A 21542-nucleotide genomic window follows, 5' to 3' on the forward strand; every position below is an offset into this window, starting at 1 on the left:
AATCCTATAGTGTCCATAATTGTCATAAATTTTTTGCTTGTATCTGCGTCTAGGGTCAACGGCATGTCTGGATCGAATGTAAAGTACTTAATATACTGTGGATTAACTTCACAAAATCTATGAAATAAAAATTAATTAATATGGATTGATAAACGAGAATAATTAATCTGAATAAATTGTATAAAAATTTACTCGGTAAAAAAAACATTTGCATGATACTGAAGATTATTTTCTATTTTTCCCCACGTTTTCTTTATTAATGCTTGCTCATACGCTATTGATTTTTTATAATTATCTTTACTACTCGCGCCGCCCATTTTTCAAGGTTTATCACTTTTTCATTTCCCAATAATATTTTTTTTTATATTTGTTATAATTCATATAAAATTTTTTTTTTTGGTTTCTTATTAACAACTGAAGTTGGCTCATTATTGATTTAGCTTAAAAGAAATATTTAGTTAATTAAAATATATTAGCAACCTTGTGAACTATAAATAATAAAATTTCGCTTTATTAAATGATGAATTTTGTTAAATTGCACTGTACTTTTTTAACTATTGATGTTTTTAAAGATATAAGCTCATCCTGATTTTACACTCATCAAGAGCTTTCATTTGAGTACCCACATCAATTTTTCATATATTTATATATATTATATACATGTATATATGAAAAATATATCAAAATGCATGTGGGTACTTAAATGAAAGCTCTTGATTAGTGCAACATCGGAATGAGCTTATATCTTTAAAAATGTCAATAATTAAGAAATGACCTTGTATCTTGTAAACTATTGACATTTTTAAAGATATAAGCTCATCCCGATGTTACACTCATCAAGAGCTTTGCATTTTTATATATTTTTCATATATACATATATATAAAATATATAAATATATGAAAAATTGATGTGGGTACTCAAATGAAAGCTCTTGATGAGTGTAAAATCAGGATGAGCTTATATTTTTAAAAATGTTATTATTCCACAAGATACAAGGTCATTTCCTAATTATGTTAAATGGCACTGTACTTTCTTAACTATTGACATTTTTAAAGATATAAGCTCATCCTGATGTTACACTTATCAAGAGCTTTAATTTGAGTACCCACATGCATTTTTATATATTTTTCATATATACATATATATAAAATATATAAATATATGAAAAATTGATGTGGGTACTCAAATGAAAGGTCTCGATGAGTGTAACATCAAGATGAGCTTATATTTTTAAAAATGTTATTATTCCACAAGATACAAGGTCATTTCCTAATTATGTTAAATGGCACTGAACTTTCTTAACTATTTACATTTTTAAAGATATAAGCTCATCCTGATGTTACACTTATCAAGAGCTTTAATTTGAGTACCCACATGCATTTTTATATATTTTTCATATATACATATATATAAAATATAGAAATATATGAAAACTGATGTGGGTACTCAAATGAAAGGTCTCGATGAGTGTAACATCAAGATGAGCTTATATTTTTAAAAATGTTATTATTCCACAAGATACAAGGTCATTTCCTAATTATGTTAAATGGCACTGTACTTTCTTAACTATTGACATTTTAAAGATATAGCTCATCCTGATGTTACACTTATCAAGAGCTTTAATTTGAGTACCCGCATGCATTTTTATATATTTTTCATATATACATATATATAAAATATATAAATATATGAAAAATTGATGTGGGTACTCAAATGAAAGGTCTCGATGAGTGTAACATCAAGATGAGCTTATATTTTTAAAAATGTTATTATTCCACAAGATACAAGGTCATTTCCTAATTATGTTAAATGGCACTGTACTTTCTTAACTATTGACATTTTTAAAGATATAAGCTCATCCTGATGTTACACTCATCAAGAGCTTTAATTTGAGTACCCACATGCATTTTTATATATTTTTCATATATACATATATATAAAATATATAAATATATGAAAAATTGATGTGGGTACTCAAATGAAAGGTCTCGATGAGTGTAACATCAGCATGAGCTTATATCTTTAAAAATGTCAAAATTTTACAAGATACGTCATTCTTTAGTTATGTGTATCTAGAGATAATTATGAAATGCAGCCTAAATAATCATCATAAATTGACTATTGGTAAAACTTATATGAAACCTTGAAAAGGCACAACTCCAGATCAAGACTTTTCCAACGATACCAAATTTAACCATAAAAACCCATTTTATCATATAAATACACTGGCCACAAAATAATACAGATTATTCAATACTGAAATAAAGTAAGTACTTAATTTTAATTCAATAATGCTCGAAATTATAATAAATTTTTCATTTAAAATATTTTTATTATAAACATTTCGTCCTTTTTTTTTTTATCAAAAATATTTTTTTTTGACAATCATATATCCAAAAAAATAATTACAAATTTAAGATGAAATAGCAAGTCCACCAGGTGTAAATAATTTTATCTGACGATCTAATAATTTGTACTGATAAGTTGTACGCTCAGACCAATGGTGTTGTTTTCTGATGGCAGCAACCCTCCACTGTACGTGCATGTTTCCCGAGATATCATTAGCGTATCCAGTTTTTAAAGGTTCAGTAATAACAAATAAATGCGACATCCGTCTTATAACTTGTACAATAATATTTGGATAGCAATTATCAGCGTCAGTTTGATACGAGTGACCCATAACACAGAGCGCGAGCGTAGGTTCCGATTCCATTAGTGACCTCAAGTATTTAGTGTACAACCAGACTTCTTTCAAGCTCAAATTTAAGTCAAATAAATGCGTTATCTCGTCAATAATTATCGTCACAGATTCGCGTATTTTTTTAGTTTCATAATACTGGTGTCGCAATGACGTGAATAAATGCTGGATAACATTATCGTCCAATTTCAATGGATCGGGAATTTGTGTGTTGTTGATAAATGTATCACGCAATCTCTCTTCCAATTCTGATGTACTTGGATCCACAGAATCGTGACCCAGTTCCTCGATATTACACACAATTGATTTCATCGGTTCAACAACCGTTACTTCACCACGTTCCCGCAAAACAGTTAAATTATATCCAAGTTTCATACCGATGTTGTGATAATGTCCGAAGGTATTGTGAAACAGTACCAGACAAATTGCACGACCTTCTTCCAGAGATTTAGACAGTACTGTGTTTATTATAAAATTAGCATCAGTACCATGGCGCTCGTCTATCATTATTAATTTACCATTAAGGTCTACCTGGTCGATTCCAAGAGCTCGCTTCACACTGTCTGTCATATTTAGAATCTGAAATTATTTTTATTTATTACACTTGCGCATGCAAAATTCTATTTGTTTAAATATAATTATTGACGCTCATAACCTTGATTATAAATAAAATTAACCTAAAAAAACAACACTGATAGTTTAAAATAAATAATTTAATAATTTAATAAAATTAAAATAATAAATAATAATAAAACTTATTGCAATAACTTGAGAAATTAATTACTTACTTTTTATTCAATTTTATCTGCTTAAAAATTCAATGTTACACCTTCGACAAACAGTGTTAGTTTTTTCCACAAGTCGCCATGTTTGAAATTTGAATGTCGCGCTAGTGCGCATGCGCGAAATTCGCAGATAAAAATCCGAACAAAAACAGTTTTACTGTAAAAAAATCACGCCAAGTCCACGTTCATAAGACTATTAAGAAAAAAAATTTGTTTTTTTCTTTACAAAAAGATATAAAATAAAAAATTAAAAAATCCAAGTAACCGATATGGTTGTATATGATTTTCGGAAATTAAAAAAAATTTTGTTGTAAATTTAAAAATTAAAAGAAACAATTTTAGAACGTACTTGGTGTGCGTCATTGTGTCCTTCAATTTTTTTTAAAAGTCCTAGTAGATAAATTATAGGAATTTCATAAAAAGTTAAATTTTTCGTAACCACGCACACCAAGTACGTTCTAAAATTGTTTCTTTTAATTTTTAAATTTACAACAAAATTTTTTTTAATTTCCGAAAATCATATACGACCATATCGGTTACTTGGATTTTTTAATTTTTTATTTCATATCTTTTTGTAAAGAAATAAAATTTTTTTTTCTAATAGTCTTATGAAAGTGGACTTGGCGTGATTTTTTTACAGTGAAACTGTTTTTGTTCGGATTTCAGTATTTTTTGTAATCCTAATATAATCCTAATATAAAAATTGAGATGAAATGTATGTGGCATCAAACTATTCGTAACGTGATTGGTCGAATATATCATAAGCATGAAAATATATGCAAATGCTATAGTCAGGCGCGCGCTTGCGCGCGCAAATTCACATTCTAGTCCTAATTTAAAATTGAGATGAAATGTATGTGGCATCAAACTATTCGTAACATGATTGTTCGAATATATCATAAGCATGAAAATATATGCAAATGCTACAGTCAGGCGCGCGCTTGCGCGCGCAAATTCAAATTCTAGTTATAATCAAAATTGACAATTTTAATTTAAGGTAGTTGTAGCGTGATAGGCATTTCAACACAAAATTATGAAATTTTTTTTATTGAAAGATAAATATATTAATAATTCACTAACAAAATTTCAGATCAATTGACCGCACCGTTTTTGAGTAATTAATTTTCGAAATTGTATCTTTTACACGTAGAGGTATAGAGAGATGGTAAAGTTAGTATGAAATCTTCCATACCACTCGAGTGGGCCAAAGATTTCATACTAACCTTACCATCTCTCTATACCTCTACGTGTAAAAGATACAATTTCGAAAATTAATTACTCAAAAACGGTGCGGTCAATTGATCTGAAATTTTGGTAGTGAATTATTAATATATTTATCTTTCAATAAAAAAAATTTCATAATTTTCTGTTGAAATGCCTATCACGCTACAACTACCTTAATACATTTCCGGTAGCAAACTATCCCCTTTAAGCTATAGTTCATGTAAAAGTTATTCGTCCGCTCTTTACATAAGAAATTATTTTTAATAATTTTAAATAGAAATTATAAAGATAATTGATAATAATCAAGTAATACGCGTAATAAAAAGCATCAACTACTATTATAAAATATCATATAAAAAAAAATCAAAATAAATTTGAAAAAAAATTTGTAACCTCAAAAAACCGTTCTGCTTACGGTATTCGCTGTGAGTGAAGCCATGGTAGGGGAAATGAAATCGACTGAAGCGTTCGCAGTGGTTACTTTCGGAGTTACGGGAGGCTATTATTCCTAAAATTATAAGGAAGTACACGTGGAAGTATTTATTTTGTTTTAATTTTAATAAATTAAAAAAAAATGAGACACCAGAGTTGTTGTGTCTTAAAAAATACCAGCAGAAATATTTACTGCATTCTTTTTTATTTTTTATCATTATACGTACTTGTTGTTGATTCGTTTAACTAAAAGCTAAGACTACAATTTTTACACTGATAAAAGGATTTATTAACTATTAATAATTTAATTTATTTGAAGACAATTATTTAATTTATTAAACTTTAATAAATATTTTTAACATTCAATAAATATTTATTTGGTAGGGAAAGTACATTTATTAATAGTTAATAACTATTTATTAATAGTTAACGAATATTTATTAACAGTTAATAAATATTTTGTTGAGTGAATTTGTTTTGCTTGTAATATCATATGATATGAAGATTTCTTATAAACAAAAATCATTTTTATAAATTATTTGTATTAATTATATTACATTATAATAACGTTTATTGTAAAATACCGAATTCTATCATAGCTCATAATTATCTTTTGTATTTATAAATATTAAAAAGGTTAATTTATTTAGTGAATTGAATTATTATCATGTATTCCAGCTATAGGATTATAAAAAGTGTCAAAAGAAAATGCTATTTTTGCTTTTGATTTTAAATAAATATTTGCTAACAGTTAAAAAATATTCATTAACAAACAAATCCTTCTATCGGTGTTTAAAATTGTCACATATTTTTTATAACTTTTTTTTTTACAATTATTTATAAAATTTATTTATTTTTATGTTTCTTGCTATTGACATACGTATAAAAACATACTCTGACAGCCTCCCGTAGTTCATATTTTGACTGGCGCTGCAGTCACACTCATAGCGAATATACACACTCGGTAGTCTGGCTTGAGAACGGAACTTGGCGCCAGACTCTATCGAGTCTGTTGATTAAAATTCTTTGAGAGTTTCTTTCTTTGTCAGTCAACTGAGTGAAATGATTCTAAAGCGTTTTATCACGGAGTTTAGATTGAAAAAGAACTAATAAAAATAAAATGTGTCGGACGTTTGTCATTTGATTGGTGATGCAATTGGGTAACAATTTGAATTTTCCCGCCAATTAGCTGAATTTACCGACTGACAACCTGAATGCACAAAAATGTTACTCCATCTTGTGTTTTTATTTGTTGACTAACTATTAAAATTTATTTAAAAAATTAGAAGTGTAATTTTTCTAAAATAATCTATGACATTAAAGTTAGCTGTGACTTGACCAATTTTTAATTTAATTTAACAATTAAATTAATTTTAATAAATTATTTTTAAAAAATTGCATTTTTAATTTTTTAAAATTTCTACATTTCAATTTTTTTTTTTTATTTTTTTGCCACAATATATTTGTTAACAAAAGTTCTAAAAATTATTAAATATCTGCTAAATTAATTTTCATGAATAATTTTTTAAACCTAGTTTATTATTAAAGAACAATTAAAAAATTTTTGAGTGTGCTAATTTTAATTTTATAAGTTTTTTTATTTTCATTCGTTAAAATACGTATGTAATTATTTTATATTATGATATTAAATATAGCTGTCACTTTACAATTTTTTTTTTTAATTTTCTTTAACAAACAAATTTGTTATAAAAAATTATTTATAAAAAATTATAATTTGCAAAAAAATTTTTTTAATAAATCAATTACACTAAAAAAATGCATCTAAAAATTTTCACTTGTAAATTTTATTAATTTTCACATTTGGAACTTTGTAATTAAATTTTTTTTATAATAATTTAATTGCTATAAAATTTAAAAAAATTTTTAATATCTGTCAACATCAGTGTCATAAAAAATTGCATTTTTTATTTTATAAAATTCCTACATGGCAATTTAAAAAAAAAAATTTTTTTTGTCATAATTTATTTATTACAAAAATTATTGAAATTATCGAATATCTGCTAAATTAATTTTCATTTTTGTTTTGTAATAAAATTATAAAAAATCAAATATGTGAATAATATTGTCTATGCAATATTATTCACAGAAATTATATTTTTAACTTGTTAAAAAAATATGAAAATTAATTTGGCAGGTATATAATAATTTTTCTAATAAATAAATTACTGGATACAAAAATGAGAAAAAAAATTGACATTAAGAGAATTTAGTAAATTAAAAATGCAATTTTTTAAAAAAAATTTCAGAACAAATTTTTTTGTTAAATAAAATTAAAAAATGGTCAAGTGACATAATAGTAAAGTTAGCCGACGTTCAAAAATTTTTCTATTTTTTTTAACAATTAAGAGCGGTTGATAGTTGATTTTCTGGATAATTAAATTATCCATCAAAGAGCGAAGCGCTTTTTTGGAAAATTTTCATTTATTTATTCATAAAATCCGTTTTAAAATTCCATAAGTTGTACAAGTATGACAGAGATACTCTAGTTTGTCCAATAGAGAGCGAGAGAGAGAAAAAATATAAACCCTTCTTAAATTGCAAGTAAAAAAATACTAAAAAAAATTGCACGTATAATTTTTCAAATTTTCTACATGTGAAATTTTTTCTTTTAATTTTATAGTAACAATTTTTTCAATAAAAATTTTTAAATGTCGGCTAATTTAATTTTCATTTAAGTGACAGCTAACTTTAATATCATTAAAAAAATAAAATTTTCCTACCTGTCAGTTTAAAAATTCCTTCTTGACAGTGCTATCTGCCCTGATAGCCAAGTCGGTCGCAACTTTCCGTAGATTTACTGCCGCAACTTGTCACCAAGTTGGCAGCAAGTCTTGGAAATGAACTCGGTTGTTCACCAAGTTGTCACCAAGCTGTCGGCAAAAATTGCTTTCGAAACTCTTTCGCACCAAGTTGACGACAAGTTTCTCAAGAAATTTGGCGACATAATATTGCGGCAGTAGATTGGTCTTGTTTTTCCCAGAAACTTGTAGCCAACTTGACGCCAACAGTTACAAATTCGGAAGTTGACCGCAAGTTGTCGCTAAGTTGGTGGCAACTATCTGACACCAACTCGGTTGGTCTGAAACTGTGGCTATCAGGGTGGCTGAGAAAATTCCAATTGAATTGACTATTGCCATTTACTGGTAAGTGATTCTCAGCTTTGCTTTTTTTTTATCACAAAATCATATGATTAGTAAATAATTTTCAATTTTATTCCGGATCAAAAATTGAAGACAAAACTCATTAGAACGCCGTAAAAAAATCTATGGTTAATTTACAAATTAATTACACCTGTCAATAATCAGTAAGTAATTTAATGAATTAATTAAATGAACTAATAGATGAAGCACCAACTTGACTAGAGGTTGCGCGCGCACAAGTCATGTTATATGTGGTCATATGATCATCACTGGGTAGTGCTCGAAGTCAGTCGTGTTTTATAGGCGTTGACTTTTTCTATCATTAGACCCTCAAATTTACCTTCGCTTAATTATTTTTAATAAATAATTACAGGCAGCCAGCCGATTGTATTTGCGACGAGTTTTTTGTCAAATTAAAAGCACTAATCATGGCTCTCAGCGATGCTGACGTACAAAAACAGGTGAGATATTTTTTACAATAAATTTTATTATTTTTGAGGGTCCTTGAATCGCTATTGATATTTTTTCGTCACCAAAGTCTTCCTCAATACGTATTTATTTTATTACATTATTAATTATCTCTTCTTTGAGATGTCAGAGCAGAATAATAAAAAATGAAGGTGTTTTTTCGAGTAGATATAATAATCGAACTCCGATTAGTGATGACACGGCTGATCAATCAAATAATTGTATATAATTCTATATATATTATTGCAGATTAAGCATATGATGGCTTTCATCGAACAAGAGGCCAATGAAAAAGCTGAAGAAATAGATGCGAAAGCCGAGGAAGAGTTTAACATTGAAAAGGGTCGTCTTGTCCAGCAACAGCGGCTCAAGATTATGGAGTACTACGAGAAGAAGGAAAAACAAGTTGAGCTCCAAAAGAAAATGTAATTTGTTTTTTATTATTATTTATTGGGCGTGTTAATTAAATTACTTTGTCACTTTCAGTCAATCGTCTAACATGCTCAACCAAGCGAGACTCAAAGTTTTAAAAGTACGAGAGGATCACGTACGAAATTGCCTTGACGAAGCTAGAAAAAGACTGGCTCAAATTGGCCAAGACCGACAAAAGTACACTGAAGTTTTGAAGCTGCTAATTATCCAGGCTCTTTACCAGGTACAGTATAAAAAATTTATTTAGCAGATTTTTAATAATTTTTAGAACTTTTGTTAGCAAATAAATTATGACAAAAAAAAATAAGAAAAAAAAATTAAAAATGCAATTTTTTTTTAATAATTTTTTAGAATTACTGTAATTGTTAAGTAAAATTAATAATTTGTTAAGTGATAACTAACTTTAATGTCATAAAAAATTATTTTTTGATTTATTTAGAAAAAATAAATAAAAGTTAAAATAGCAGATATTTAATAATTTTTAGAATTTTTTTTTTTTTTCAATAAATTAGTGGCAAAAAATTAGAAAAAATTATTGAGCTGTAAAAATTGAAACTGCAATTTTTTTTAAATAATTTTTTTGAAAAAATTTTTGTTAAATAAAATTGAAAATTTGTAAAGTGACAGCTAATTTTAATGTCAAAAATTTTTTTTCGATTCATTTAGAATAACTAAATAAATTAAAATTAAAGTAGAAGATATTTAATCATTTTTAGAATTTTTTTGAGAAATAAATTAGTGTTAAAAAAATTAGAAAAATAATTGAAACTTAAAAAAATAAAAAATGCCATTTTTTTTAAATAATTTTTTGGAAGAAATTTTTGTTAAATAAAATTAAAAATTTGTAAAGTGACAGCTAATTTTAATGTCATAAAAAATTATTTTTTGATTTATTTCGAATAAATAATTAAATGAAAAATAAGTAGCAGATGTTTAATAATTTTTAGAATTTTTTAGAGAAATAAATTAGTTCCAAAAAAATAAAAAAAATAATTGAGATGTAAAAAATTAAAAATGCAATTTTTTAAAAATGATTTTTGGGAAGAAATTTTTTTTGTTAAATAAAATTAAAAAATTCTGAAGTGACTGCTAACTTTAAATTAATGTCATACTAAATAATAAACCAATAAATTTTTTAACAGCTGATGGAACAAAATGTCACACTCCGTGTCCGTCAAATGGACATTTCACTAGTCGAATCATTTATCGACGAAGTCCAAGAAATTTATAAGAATGTCTCCAAGAAGGAGGTTGTTATTAAAGTAGACCAGGATAACTTCTTGCCAGCTGAGAGCTGCGGTGGAGTTGACTTGATTGCTGCCAGAGGTAATTTTAATTCACAGATAATCATGTGTACAATTTTTTTTGGTACTAATAAAAGTATTTTTCAGGCCGTATCAAGATCGTCAACACCATGGAGGCACGGTTAGAATTGATTGCCCAGCAATTGGTCCCAGAAATACGGTCAGCCTTGTTCGGGCGCAATCCAAACCGCAAGTTCACTGATTAAATTTTAATTATAAATCATATCTTTTAAAAAAAAATACCAATATTAATAAATAACAAAGAAAAGTTAAGTAAAAAAAAACATTCCCTTATTCGCAACTGTTAAAAATATCTAAAAATGCACACTTTCAACGGGATTGAAAAATGTATGCCGAACAAAATGTCTGGTAAGATCGTCAGATATATTATAATGACTCAATAGAAGTTTATTTAAAATAAAAATTATAAAAATGAATTAAGAGTATATAAATAAATTAATATAATTATTAATGTGCGTTCTAAATAATATAGTGGCCTACTGTTTATTTTGTGGGTGATTATGATTATTGTTGTTAATACACTAATATATTGGTAGTATTATGTATTTTCTTGGCAAAATGCCAGTATTATTTGCGTTATATATACATCGGAATAATATTTACTATTTTAGCAACCACATGCGTCTATAGATAATAAGCGATTTTTTTTAAATTAATTTTTTTGGAAAAAATAAACCCGGAAAAAATTTTAAAGTTATGAAAAATTTATATTATTTTATTAAAATTATAAAATAAAAATAATTATAATTATAAAAATAATAATAAATCCCACAATAAAAATTATAATAATAATAATTTTTGTAACAAAAATTGTTTTTCAAGAAAATTGTGGATTATTATTATTATTATTTTTATTTTATAATTTTAATAAAATAATATAAATTTTTTTATAACTTTAAAATTATTTCCGGGTCTATTTTTTTCGGGATTCAATTTTTTTTTAAGAAAAAAAAATTGATTGATTTGATGAACGCACATTAGTTTTACTCTAAACGCAATAAATGATTATTTGGATTGTTAATTAATATGTTAATAATGTGAAAGTAAATCATCTTGTATTTAAAAAAAAATTTTTTTTCTGGTAATTTACAAGTACCAAATTATCTGTCGACCGTGTTAATTAATCATTAATCATTAATACTCATGCGAGTATGTACACATCAAATATATTAATTATTCTATAATATAATTATAATATATTACATTATATTACGTATGTAATTTACTGTAGATTTAATCAAGTCAATCTCTGTTGGGCATGTTAAAGAAAAATTTAATTAAAATAAATGATGATAATAACTACGCTATTATATTTATGTAAATATGTATTTAATTCGATGTATTATACAACTATGGCATAGTAGAAAAAATTCGAATATAGATACATGTGGAAAATACAACAAAACAAATTTATTTATCTTTATTCAACCAGAGAAGTCTTGTAATTTAAAATTATAAAAAAAATATTTTATTTTAATCCACTTTATTACATTTATTACTTAAAGTCTTTTAATATTAATGAAAAAATTAATAATAATAACAATAACAAATTAATTATAGAAAAAAAAATCATAAAAATGAAAAAGTATGGCAGCAGTGCTACCTTGATAATTATTCCTGAGTTAACAATTTCTTAACACGATAACAAATCTCTTAATTAGATAAGGCAAAAATACTGCAGTCCGTCTACGAACTAGTCTGATCAATTCCCGAATCTAACCTACTGAGTGTCTGTCTCTCCCTAAATTTTTCAATATTTACAATCTTATTTTCTTTATAAGAGTCAGGCTGAGACAGTGGTAAGTCTTCAGGCAAGTCTTCATCTTGTGTTTCTGGAATAATATGGCTTCCTGGATTAATTAAATTTGTTGCAGGCTTGGTTCCCTCATTTGTCATTTTTGGATCATCAAAAAAGTATTTACTCACTACTGGAGAAGTTTCGTCAACTACAGTAGGCGCGACAGCAATAAAAGTCCGTACTTTTCTTCTCCTTGAGCCTCGAAGCAAGCAAGGTGATGTCTCTGGTGATTTTTTTAAAAAAGGATTTGGTTTATTTTGCGGAGAGACTCGAGGAGGTGTTTTTAATTCTTTTATTTCTTCTTCTTTTTTAATTTTAGTCTCAATTATTGCTTCATTTTTTTGCATTTTATTACTGCCATACATTTTAATAATATCACTTTCGCTAAGATCAGTCTCCATGTCTTCGAAAGATCGTTTTAAAGGACTCGGTTTAGACTTCAGAGCATCTGTATTAGAAGTTATTACTTTCCCAGCAGTGTTTGGCCACTTTGTGTTGTTACACTTATTATTTTTAACTGGAGTCTTTTTAACACTCGAAATTTTAAAATCTTTTGACCAAATACTCGAGCTTGGAATCCCAGATCCTTTGTGCCAGGAATTTCTTGGCCGACTGAGCGCTGTATCGGGATTGTAGTCGTATAATTTTTTCATCGAAGTCGGATCGTAGTTACCCAAGGCTAATTGGAACGCTAAGTCAGCGGGCTTCTCGTCTCCTGCGTGGTGCAATTGCTCTGGTGTTACCTCCGGTGGCGGAGGAATCAGTCTCACTTGTTTTCTCTGGATTGGACAGAATACTAATTGGTGCTTGAAGGTAACGAGCGCTCGGATAAATCCATCTCGATATTCTGGAGTTACACACAGTGATTTCATGTTTAAGTATGAACTCAGTCGAACTAGAGCTTTGTGTATATCTGGGTCTGTGTTCTTTAATATAAATTTACAGGCTTTGTTCAGTCCAATTCCTGGTAATGATGGGAGGTAGTCGCATCCGGATAAAATACACATGTGGCGGAATTTATCAAGGTCAAATTGAGTTGGGCTTAAATTCATCGCTAGGTGAAGACGATCTTGCTCTACTAACACGCCGTTGCCATTGATGTCCATTTTAAAAAATATCTAGAATTATTTTTTAAAATTTTATTTTTTATTTTTTTTTTTACGCAAATATTTTAGTATAAAATTAATTATTCTAGTTTGAAAAAAAAATTATTTTATCATGATAGAAATTTTATCATCATAATAAGTAAGTACTCTTGTTGAAAATATTTTTTTTTTAGTCTAAAATATTTTTTTTTTTAAGCAAGATATAAATTGAGATGACATTTAATATAAAATTGGCAGACATTTAGACAAATTTTTTTTCTTGAATAATCAACTAGGTCTAGAAAATTATTTATAAAAAATTGCACTTATAATTTTTTAGAAATTATAAAGATGGAATTTTTCAAATCTATTTTTCTTGCTAAGGTAAAAGACCTTATTAGAGGCACTTTTTTTTTCAATGAAGAAATGTTCGACTCGGAATAAAAATAAAGAATTTTTTTTGTTCAAAGATCTTAAAAATTGGAAATATTATTATTCATAATAGAAATTAATGATTTCATTAATTGAATTAGTACCAAAATTAAAGAAAGTGTCAGTAATGGGATCCCCGCCGATAATGGGGTTTTTTGCCTTATAATTAATTAGTTAAAAATTTTTTTTACATTGTCAGATCTCAAGCGTCACAAAAACATGTTGACTTTTTGGTAGATTTCACTCAACAAGAAGTTAAAAAATTAATAATCGTCAACTTAAATTCAACAAAACATTAAAAAAAAAAATTTGTGCCGCTTGGGATGTCTTTCAATTTCAGTATCATAAATTAATATAAAAAATATAAATTAAGATAAAAAATAATTAATAATTTTTTATCTTAATTAATATAAATTAAGATAAAAAATAAAATAAACCTTAGTACATCCAAATAACGTCAAATCACTGTCTTCAGTAATAACAACATCAGCTATTCCGGATGTATTTAAGTAAGCTAATTGAGCATCTGCTTCGTATGGCGCAACAATACAATCAACGTTTAATTCTTGACACTTTTTAATTACTTGCAGTGCCATTTCATGAGTTACATCCACGGATCTACGGAGAATAGCTTTTCCTTCAGCATTACGGCCCATTTTCATCAACTCTGCTGCTCTTCGTTTATTCGTCTCTCTTGACCTGATCAATTTAACTCAATAATTAATACAGTTTTAATAATTAATTATTTTTTAATTAGTTTTAATAATTAAATTATTTTTTTTAATAAAAAGTGAAAAATAATAATTACTCTCGTCGTTTTATCTCAGTTTCAGATTTTGCAGGTAAATAACAGCCATCAAACACCAAGATTGGCTTGATCCTGTTCGCCAGTAACATTTGCACAAACTTGAGACAATATTGTACATATCTAAAATTAAATATTAAGTATTTTAATAATGTGTGATCAAAAAATAATTAATAATCTATAATATTAAAAGAATAAGAAAAATTTTGTGTCCAGGATAGTCATATGATAAAATCGGTTTTTTTAATAAAATTTAATGTCATTGTAAAAATCTTGATTTTACCTTAATTAAGAAATTACCTTGTATCTTGTGAAGTATTGACATTTTTAAAGATATAAGCACATCTCGATGTTACACTCATCAAGAGCTTTCATTTAAATACCCACATCATTTTTTCATATATTTATTTATATTATATATATCTGAATATATGAAAAATGTATCAAAATTCATGTGGGTACTCAAATGATAGCTCTTGATGAGTGTAACATCAGGATGAGCTTGTATCTTTAAAAATGTCAATAGTTAAGAAAGTACAGTGCAATTTGACATAATTAAGAAACGACCTTGTATCTTGTGAACTATTGACATTTTTAAAGATATAAGCTCATCCCGATGTTACACTCATCGAGACCTTTCATTTGAGTACCCACATCAATTTTTCATATATTTATATATATATTTATATATATGTATATATGAAAAATATATCAAAAATGCATGTGGGTACTCAAATGAAAGCTCTTGATGAGTGTAACATCGGGATGAACTTGTATCTTTAAAAATGTCAATAGTTAAGAAAGTACAGCACTGATAGAAGGATTTGTTTATAGTTAAAAAGATTTACTAATATTTAACAAATCATTTATTAGAAGCCATTTGTTAGTCCTTAACAAATATTTCTTAGTATTTAAAAAGATTTATTAATATTTAATAAATGAATATCAGATTTATTAAATACAAACAAATCATTTTAAATACTAAGAAATATTTATTTAATACTAAAAAGTGGTCTCTAATAAATGATTTGTTAACTATTAACAAATATTATTTAATACAAATAAATCCTTCTATCAGTGAGTGCAATTTAACATAATTAAGAAACGACCTTGTATCTTGTAAACTATTAACATTTTTAAAGATATAAGCTCATCCCGATGTTACATTCATCGAGACCTTTCATTTGAATACCCACATCAATTTTTCAGATATTTTATATATTTATATATATGTATATATGAAAAATATATCAAAAATGCATGTGGGTACTCAAATAAAAGCTCTTGATGAGTGTAACATCGGGATGAGCTTATATATTTACAAACGTCAATAGTTAAGATAGTACAGTGCAATTTAACATAATTAAGAAACGACTTTGTATCTTGAGAACTATTGACATTTTTAAAGATATAAGCTCATCCCGATGTTACACTCATCAAGACCTTTCATTTGAATACCCACATCAATTTTTCATATATTATATATTTATATATATATGTATATATGAAAAATATATCAAAAATGCATATGGGTACTCAAATAAAAGCTCTTGATGAGTGTAACATCGGGATGAGCTTATATATTTACAAACGTCAATAGTTAAGAAAGTACAGTGCAATTTAACATAATTAAGAAACGACTTTGTATCTTGAGAACTATTGACATTTTTAAAGATATAAGCTCATCCCGATGTTACACTCATCAAGACCTTTCATTTAAGTACCCACATCAATTTTTCATATATTTATATATACTATATATATGTACATATGAAAAATATATCAAAAATACATGTAGGTACTCAAATGAAAGCTCTTGATGAGTGTAACATCGGGATGAGCTTATATCTTTAAAAACGTCAATATTTAAGAAAGTACAGTGCAATTTAACATAATTAAGAAACGACCTTGTATCTTGTGAACTACTGACATTTTTAAAGATATAAGCTCATCCCAATGTTACATTCATCGAGACCTTTCATTTGAATACCCACATCAATTTTTCATATATTTTATATATTTATATATATGTATATATGAAAAATATATCAAAAATGCATGTGGGTACTCAAATAAAAGCTCTTGATGAGTGTAACATCGGGATGAGCTTATATCTCTAAAAATGTCATTAGTTAAAAAAGTACAGTGCAATTTAAGAAAAGTCTTTATTTAACAAAACAAAATTTTATTTATTTATAAAAAAATAATTAATAATTTTAATTGTAATTGAAAATGATTTATTTTACCCGTCAGTTGGTTCTCCCAAGGCCAATTTTTCAGCACAAGTAAAAACACCTTTATGAAGCCAGCAATAAGTATCAACAGCAACAGTACCTCCTGAAAATTGACTGATGTTTCCTCTTTTTGAGGACTTGTCCAAAAACGGCAGCAATCCAGTGATTCCCATATTGATAAATTAAATTGCAAATTACTTAAAATATTTTTTAAAACCAAATTAAACTAAATAGAAAAACTGTTGAGTATGTATCATTACTCGCCGGAACAAAAATTGATAATCATAAATGAATATCAGCAATTAATCACAGAATTCTAGATGATGTCTGCTGTTATTTTAGCAAATTGTCAATATTATAATTAACCGAAACAACTGATGAGTAAAAAATAAGTTAAGTAAATTTTTACACATGTGTTTACAAAGCGTCTTATTGCTAACCAAGAGGACGACAAGGTAGGAATTGTATGCAGGTTAAATATTCACGCGGGAACCTGCGAAATAACAAAAGAAAATATAGGCCGGTGTACAAATTGATGTTGGTCAATTTAATCACCAGAATGCGACACAGTGTCACTTAAGTGGCGTACTTCACCTGTCGTTTCTGTTTAGTTATCATTGAAAGACTGACGACTGACCATCAATATTAAACTCTCAAAATCAATCAGGACGATTTATTTTTGATAAATTTATTTAATATATATTTAATCAGAGATTAAAATTATTAAAGATGGCCAGTTACAAGGTAAATTATTTTTTATTTATTAGTTTTAAGCAAATTATTTGAAAATATAAAAAAGGACATGTTGCCTTGACGACCAATGACAACTTTATATTTATAAAAAAAATTTACAGCCGACTGATTCAAAGAGAGACGAATTCAGGAGGTACTTAGAACGCTCCGGTGTCCTTGATGGTCTTACTAAAGTACTAATTGCTCTTTATGAAGAACCTGAGAAACCAACTAATGCAATTGAGTGAGTATTTTATCAGTTTTATGAACGTGATACTGAAATATGAAAATTAATTTAGCAGATATTTAATCAATTTTGTAACAAATCATGGCAATAAAATTTTTTTTTTAAATTAACACTTGGGAAATTAAAAAGATGAAAAATTCAATTTTTTTTTAGTAATTTTTCGGTAAAAATTTGTTTGTTAAAAAAAAAAATTAAAAAATGCTCAAGTGGTTGCTAAATTTAATGTCATTACTGAAATTGAGAGACATTTGATCATTTTTATAATTTTTGTAATAAATAATTTATGGCCAAAAAAATTGACATGCAGAAACTATAAAAAATTGAAAATATAATTTCTTTAAAATCATTTTTCGAAAAAAAATTTGTTTGTTAAAAAAAATGGTCAAGTGATTGCTAACTTTAATGTCATTACTGAAATTGAGACATTTGATCATTTTTTTTATTTTTCTCACAAATTAATTACACCGAGAAAAGTTTATTTAAAAAATTTGATCTTTGGGAACTTAAAAAAATAATAAATACATTTTTTTAAAAAAGATTTTTCGGAAAAAATTTGTTTGTTAAAAAAAATAGTCAAGTGATTGCTTACTTTAGTTTCATAATTAATTTAACAGATATTTAATAATTTTTAAAATTTTTGTAACAAATAATTTATGAGAAAAAAATTGACAAGTAGAAATTATAAAAAGTTGAAAATGTCATTTTTTAAAAATAATTTTTCGGTATTAATTTGTTTGTTAAAAAAAATTAAAAAATGGTCAGGTGATTGCTAACTTTATTGTCATTACTGAAATTGAGAGCTATTTAATCATTTTTTTAACAAATTAATTACACCAAGAAAAATTTATTTAAAAAATTTGATCTTTGGAAACTTAGAAAAATAATTTTCTAGGCATAGTTAATTATGAAAAAAAAATTGTCAAGTGTCTGCCAATTTTAGTATGTAATAAAGTTATAAGAAATTTATATTAATTTTTTGAATTTACATTGTAGGTACATCAGAAAAAATCTTGGAGGATTGACTGAGATAACCGAAGAAGCTGGAGCCACCAGTAATGTTCAAGACTCTGAATCTTTGGAGAAAAGATTACAAGAAGCAGAAGCTGAAAACCGTGAGTTGAGAGACAAATTAGCCAAGCTGGACTTGGCTGAGGAATAGACTGTTGACCTACTCAAGATTCATACTCATCACTATTATCAATATTATAAATATCAACATCTCAATTTCTCATAGAAATATTCTATTTACGCAGAAGATTCATAAATGTGCCTTAAAGGTGATAACTCAAAATTTAATATTTACGAAATATGAGTTTTCGACTATATTATTATTAATGTTAAATTAGCTTATTTAAATTATCAGTATTTTACTGTGATTATTTGTCCAATAGTGATTAATTAATCCAACTATTGAGCTGTGACTAAGTGTTCAATTAATTTAATTAATTGACATACAAATAATATATGGTAAATTAAAAAAAGAACTGACTTATATAATTGTAAGGCAAATTATAAATAAAAATGTTATTAACATGTAATTAAAAATTCAAATAAATTTATTATTGCTTAAAATAATGTTTTTGAAAGCGTGATTGTTTTTTTTTTTTTCTTCCATTAATTAAGGTGAAATTAGTTAAAATTTTTCTATTTGAAAATTTTAATTCGCCTAATAAAAAAACTTTAACATTTAATTTACCTGTCACTTGACAATTTTTTAATTTTCTTCAACAAAAAAATTTGTTCCAAAAAATTATTTTTAAAAAATTGCATTTTTAATTTTATTAAATTTCAAGTCCATTTTTTTAATAATTTTTTTTTGCCATAATTTGTTTGTTAAAGAAAATTTAAAAAATTGTGAAGTGACAACTAAATTTAACGTCATAAAAACTTTTGAATTTTTAGAACTCAAAAATTTTCTAAAAGACAAAATCAAAATTTTTAAATAGAAATTAATAATAATACAATTTTTAATTAATTATTTCGTAGTAGTTTTAGCAGCTTGTCTCTTCTTCACGTCCCAGTTGTAAACTCGGGCCATGTTAACTTCAGTGGTGGTAAATTGATCGCGAATGAAATCCAAATCATGCTCAACTTGGACCAACTTTGTCTTCGCAGTTTCAATATTTTTAACCATCAATTCCTGAGCGTCGTCCAAAGTGTACTCCAACATGACATTAGCACCAAGCCACAGACACACTTTGTCAGTAGGTGGGACAATAGCCTTAGCAAACACTTGCTCAGACAATAAAAATTGCGTCTCGAGGTTCTGGCTACTGTTCTTCTCAGCCTGCAATTTTTTAATCATCTCCAGCGCTCGCTCGAGCTCCGGAATTTGGGACCTAAGTCTTCGCCTCTTACTGGATAAGTTGAACTCCATGAATTTGTACTTGCTGTGACTCTCGTCCAGCCTCTTAAGTGCTTTGTCTACCTGGCCATTGTTCTCCGGCAACGCCATATAAGCGTCAACATCTTCCTGGTTTTCAAAATAAATAAATAAATATTAATTATTCTTTTCATCTTATTAGATTAACTGGCAGCTAATGATGTCCTTATAAGGAGAAGTGTTTAGAAAGCTCAGTGAGGTTTGGGGTTAGTGTTACTTTTATTGATGAATATAAATAAATAAATAATTACCACAAATGCAGCTTCAGGTATTCCAGCAAATGATTTTTTGTCGTCGCTTAATTCAGACATTATTTTATTATCACCGACCTCCATTTTGTTAGCCGTTTTATATTTATTTATAATAAAAACTACTTACTACCGGTGATTATGTGAGTAAAAATTTTATTTATTGAAGAGAGAAAAATGTTGGAAAAATCTTTTACTTTTTTTTGTTCAATTGATAATATAGAGTTCTATTTTGTTGACTACTTATTTTTCTTCTTTATAGAAATGTATAGAAACTAGCCTTTATGCACACAATACTGAAGTCAGCTGACAACTGTCAAATTTTTAATGAAAATTAAATTAGCCGACATTTAAAAATTTTTATAATTTATTTTATTGAAAAATAATTTTTAAAAAATTAAAACAAAAATTTTCACATGTAAAAAATTTTAAAAATTATACGTGGATTTTTTTAAAAATAGTTTTTTAGTTTTAATTTTTAATTAATAAAAAAAATAAAAAATTTTTGAGTGTCGACTAACTTAATTTTCATAATTTTTAGTGAAAATAATAATAATAACAATAACAATAATATTTATAATTATAATTTCAGAAAAAAAAAATTACTCAGAATAAAAATAATTTTCATAAAAAATTCAAAAAAAATTTAGCAGATATTTGATAATTTTAAGAATTTTTTTAACAAATAAATCATGACAAAAATGAAGTAGAAAAAAACAATTGTTATGTAGAAATTTTAAAAAATAAAAAATGCAATTTTTTTAAAATAATTTTTTGGAAAAAAATCTATTTGTTAAAAAAAATTTTTAAATGGTTAAATGCTAACTTTAATTTCATAAATTTTTATAATAAATAAATTATAATTAAATTAATAAAATGCTTTAATAAATTTCTACTAATAATTATTTTTTAAATTTTTATGTGTGGAATTTTTTTACTAAATTTTTTTTTAATAATTTCATTGCTGTAAAATTATTCGGAGTAAAAGAATTTCTACAGTCAGTTAACTTTTTTTAATAATACTAAAGTTAGCAGACGTCTAAAAATTTTTT

At 26.3% G+C, this 21542-nt stretch overlaps 5 protein-coding genes and 1 long non-coding RNA gene across 7 annotated transcripts; 2 read left to right on the top strand and 4 right to left on the bottom strand.

Annotated features, from left to right (window-relative positions):
• Positions 1–2351: 2351 nt before the first annotated feature.
• Positions 2352–3620, bottom strand: LOC123259592 (elongator complex protein 6). The gene is made up of 2 exons (XM_044720186.1): positions 3488–3620; positions 2352–3278 (listed from the first exon to the last, which is right to left on the bottom strand). Exon 2 carries the CDS (start codon positions 3267–3269, stop codon positions 2415–2417), a length of 855 nt encoding a protein of 284 aa, XP_044576121.1. The 5' UTR covers positions 3270–3278; positions 3488–3620; the 3' UTR covers positions 2352–2414.
• A 1515-nt stretch (positions 3621–5135) lies between these two features.
• Positions 5136–5917, bottom strand: LOC123259597. The gene is made up of 3 exons (XR_006508280.1): positions 5890–5917; positions 5368–5386; positions 5136–5216 (listed from the first exon to the last, which is right to left on the bottom strand). It is a non-coding gene; the product is annotated as an uncharacterized LOC123259597 (long non-coding RNA).
• A 2368-nt stretch (positions 5918–8285) lies between these two features.
• LOC123259593 (V-type proton ATPase subunit E) lies at positions 8286–10789 on the top strand. 2 transcript variants are annotated; one of them, XM_044720187.1, is made up of 6 exons: positions 8286–8304; positions 8675–8762; positions 9019–9194; positions 9256–9424; positions 10344–10527; positions 10593–10789. In XM_044720187.1, exons 2-6 carry the CDS (start codon positions 8730–8732, stop codon positions 10709–10711), a joined length of 681 nt encoding a protein of 226 aa, XP_044576122.1. In that variant the 5' UTR covers positions 8286–8304; positions 8675–8729; the 3' UTR covers positions 10712–10789. The 2 variants fall into 2 exon arrangements, with proteins under 2 accessions (XP_044576122.1, XP_044576123.1); XM_044720188.1 differs by lacking the exon at positions 8286–8304 and adding an exon at positions 8447–8465.
• A 1423-nt stretch (positions 10790–12212) lies between these two features.
• On the bottom strand, positions 12213–17337 carry LOC123259095 (exonuclease 1). Its single transcript, XM_044719362.1, has 4 exons — positions 16893–17337; positions 14650–14769; positions 14279–14540; positions 12213–13442 (listed from the first exon to the last, which is right to left on the bottom strand). Exons 1-4 carry the CDS (start codon positions 17051–17053, stop codon positions 12213–12215), a joined length of 1773 nt encoding a protein of 590 aa, XP_044575297.1. The 5' UTR covers positions 17054–17337.
• Positions 17338–17459: 122 nt separating this feature from the next.
• Positions 17460–19423, top strand: LOC123259595 (c-Myc-binding protein). Its single transcript, XM_044720191.1, has 3 exons — positions 17460–17624; positions 17735–17856; positions 18853–19423. Exons 1-3 carry the CDS (start codon positions 17610–17612, stop codon positions 19016–19018), a joined length of 303 nt encoding a protein of 100 aa, XP_044576126.1. The 5' UTR covers positions 17460–17609; the 3' UTR covers positions 19019–19423.
• Positions 19424–19745: 322 nt separating this feature from the next.
• On the bottom strand, positions 19746–20672 carry LOC123259594 (prefoldin subunit 3). The gene is made up of 2 exons (XM_044720189.1): positions 20494–20672; positions 19746–20332 (listed from the first exon to the last, which is right to left on the bottom strand). The coding sequence occupies exons 1-2, from the start codon at positions 20575–20577 to the stop codon at positions 19835–19837; spliced, it is 582 nt and encodes a 193-aa protein (XP_044576124.1). The 5' UTR covers positions 20578–20672; the 3' UTR covers positions 19746–19834.
• Between the last annotated feature and the right edge of the window lie 870 nt (positions 20673–21542).

This window comes from Cotesia glomerata, linkage group LG2 (genome assembly GCF_020080835.1).
Source record: "Cotesia glomerata isolate CgM1 linkage group LG2, MPM_Cglom_v2.3, whole genome shotgun sequence".
Classification (NCBI taxonomy): Eukaryota; Metazoa; Arthropoda; class Insecta; order Hymenoptera; family Braconidae; genus Cotesia; species Cotesia glomerata.

Excerpts from the sequence above, each read along its gene's own strand:
- LOC123259592 (XM_044720186.1), bottom strand. The coding sequence starts at position 3,269 with ATGACAGACAGTGTGAAGCGAGCTCTTGGAATCGACCAGGTAGACCTT.
- LOC123259593 (XM_044720187.1), top strand. The coding sequence starts at position 8,730 with ATGGCTCTCAGCGATGCTGACGTACAAAAACAG. Across the intron at positions 9,425-10,343 it reads TTATCCAGGCTCTTTACCAG|CTGATGGAACAAAATGTCAC; the intron begins GTACAGTATAAA and ends ATTTTTTAACAG. Across the intron at positions 10,528-10,592 it reads TGACTTGATTGCTGCCAGAG|GCCGTATCAAGATCGTCAAC; the intron begins GTAATTTTAATT and ends AGTATTTTTCAG.
- LOC123259095 (XM_044719362.1), bottom strand. The coding sequence starts at position 17,053 with ATGGGAATCACTGGATTGCTGCCGTTTTTGGACAAGTCCTCAAAAAGA. Across the intron at positions 14,770-16,892 it reads TTGGGAGAACCAACTGACGG|ATATGTACAATATTGTCTCA; the intron begins GTAAAATAAATC and ends ATTTAATTTTAG. Across the intron at positions 14,541-14,649 it reads ACTGAGATAAAACGACGAGA|GTCAAGAGAGACGAATAAAC; the intron begins GTAATTATTATT and ends TAAATTGATCAG.
- LOC123259594 (XM_044720189.1), bottom strand. The coding sequence starts at position 20,577 with ATGGAGGTCGGTGATAATAAAATAATGTCTGAATTAAGCGACGACAAA. Across the intron at positions 20,333-20,493 it reads TACCTGAAGCTGCATTTGTG|GAAGATGTTGACGCTTATAT; the intron begins GTAATTATTTAT and ends TTTGAAAACCAG.
- LOC123259595 (XM_044720191.1), top strand. Across the intron at positions 17,857-18,852 it reads AAACCAACTAATGCAATTGA|GTACATCAGAAAAAATCTTG; the intron begins GTGAGTATTTTA and ends TTTACATTGTAG.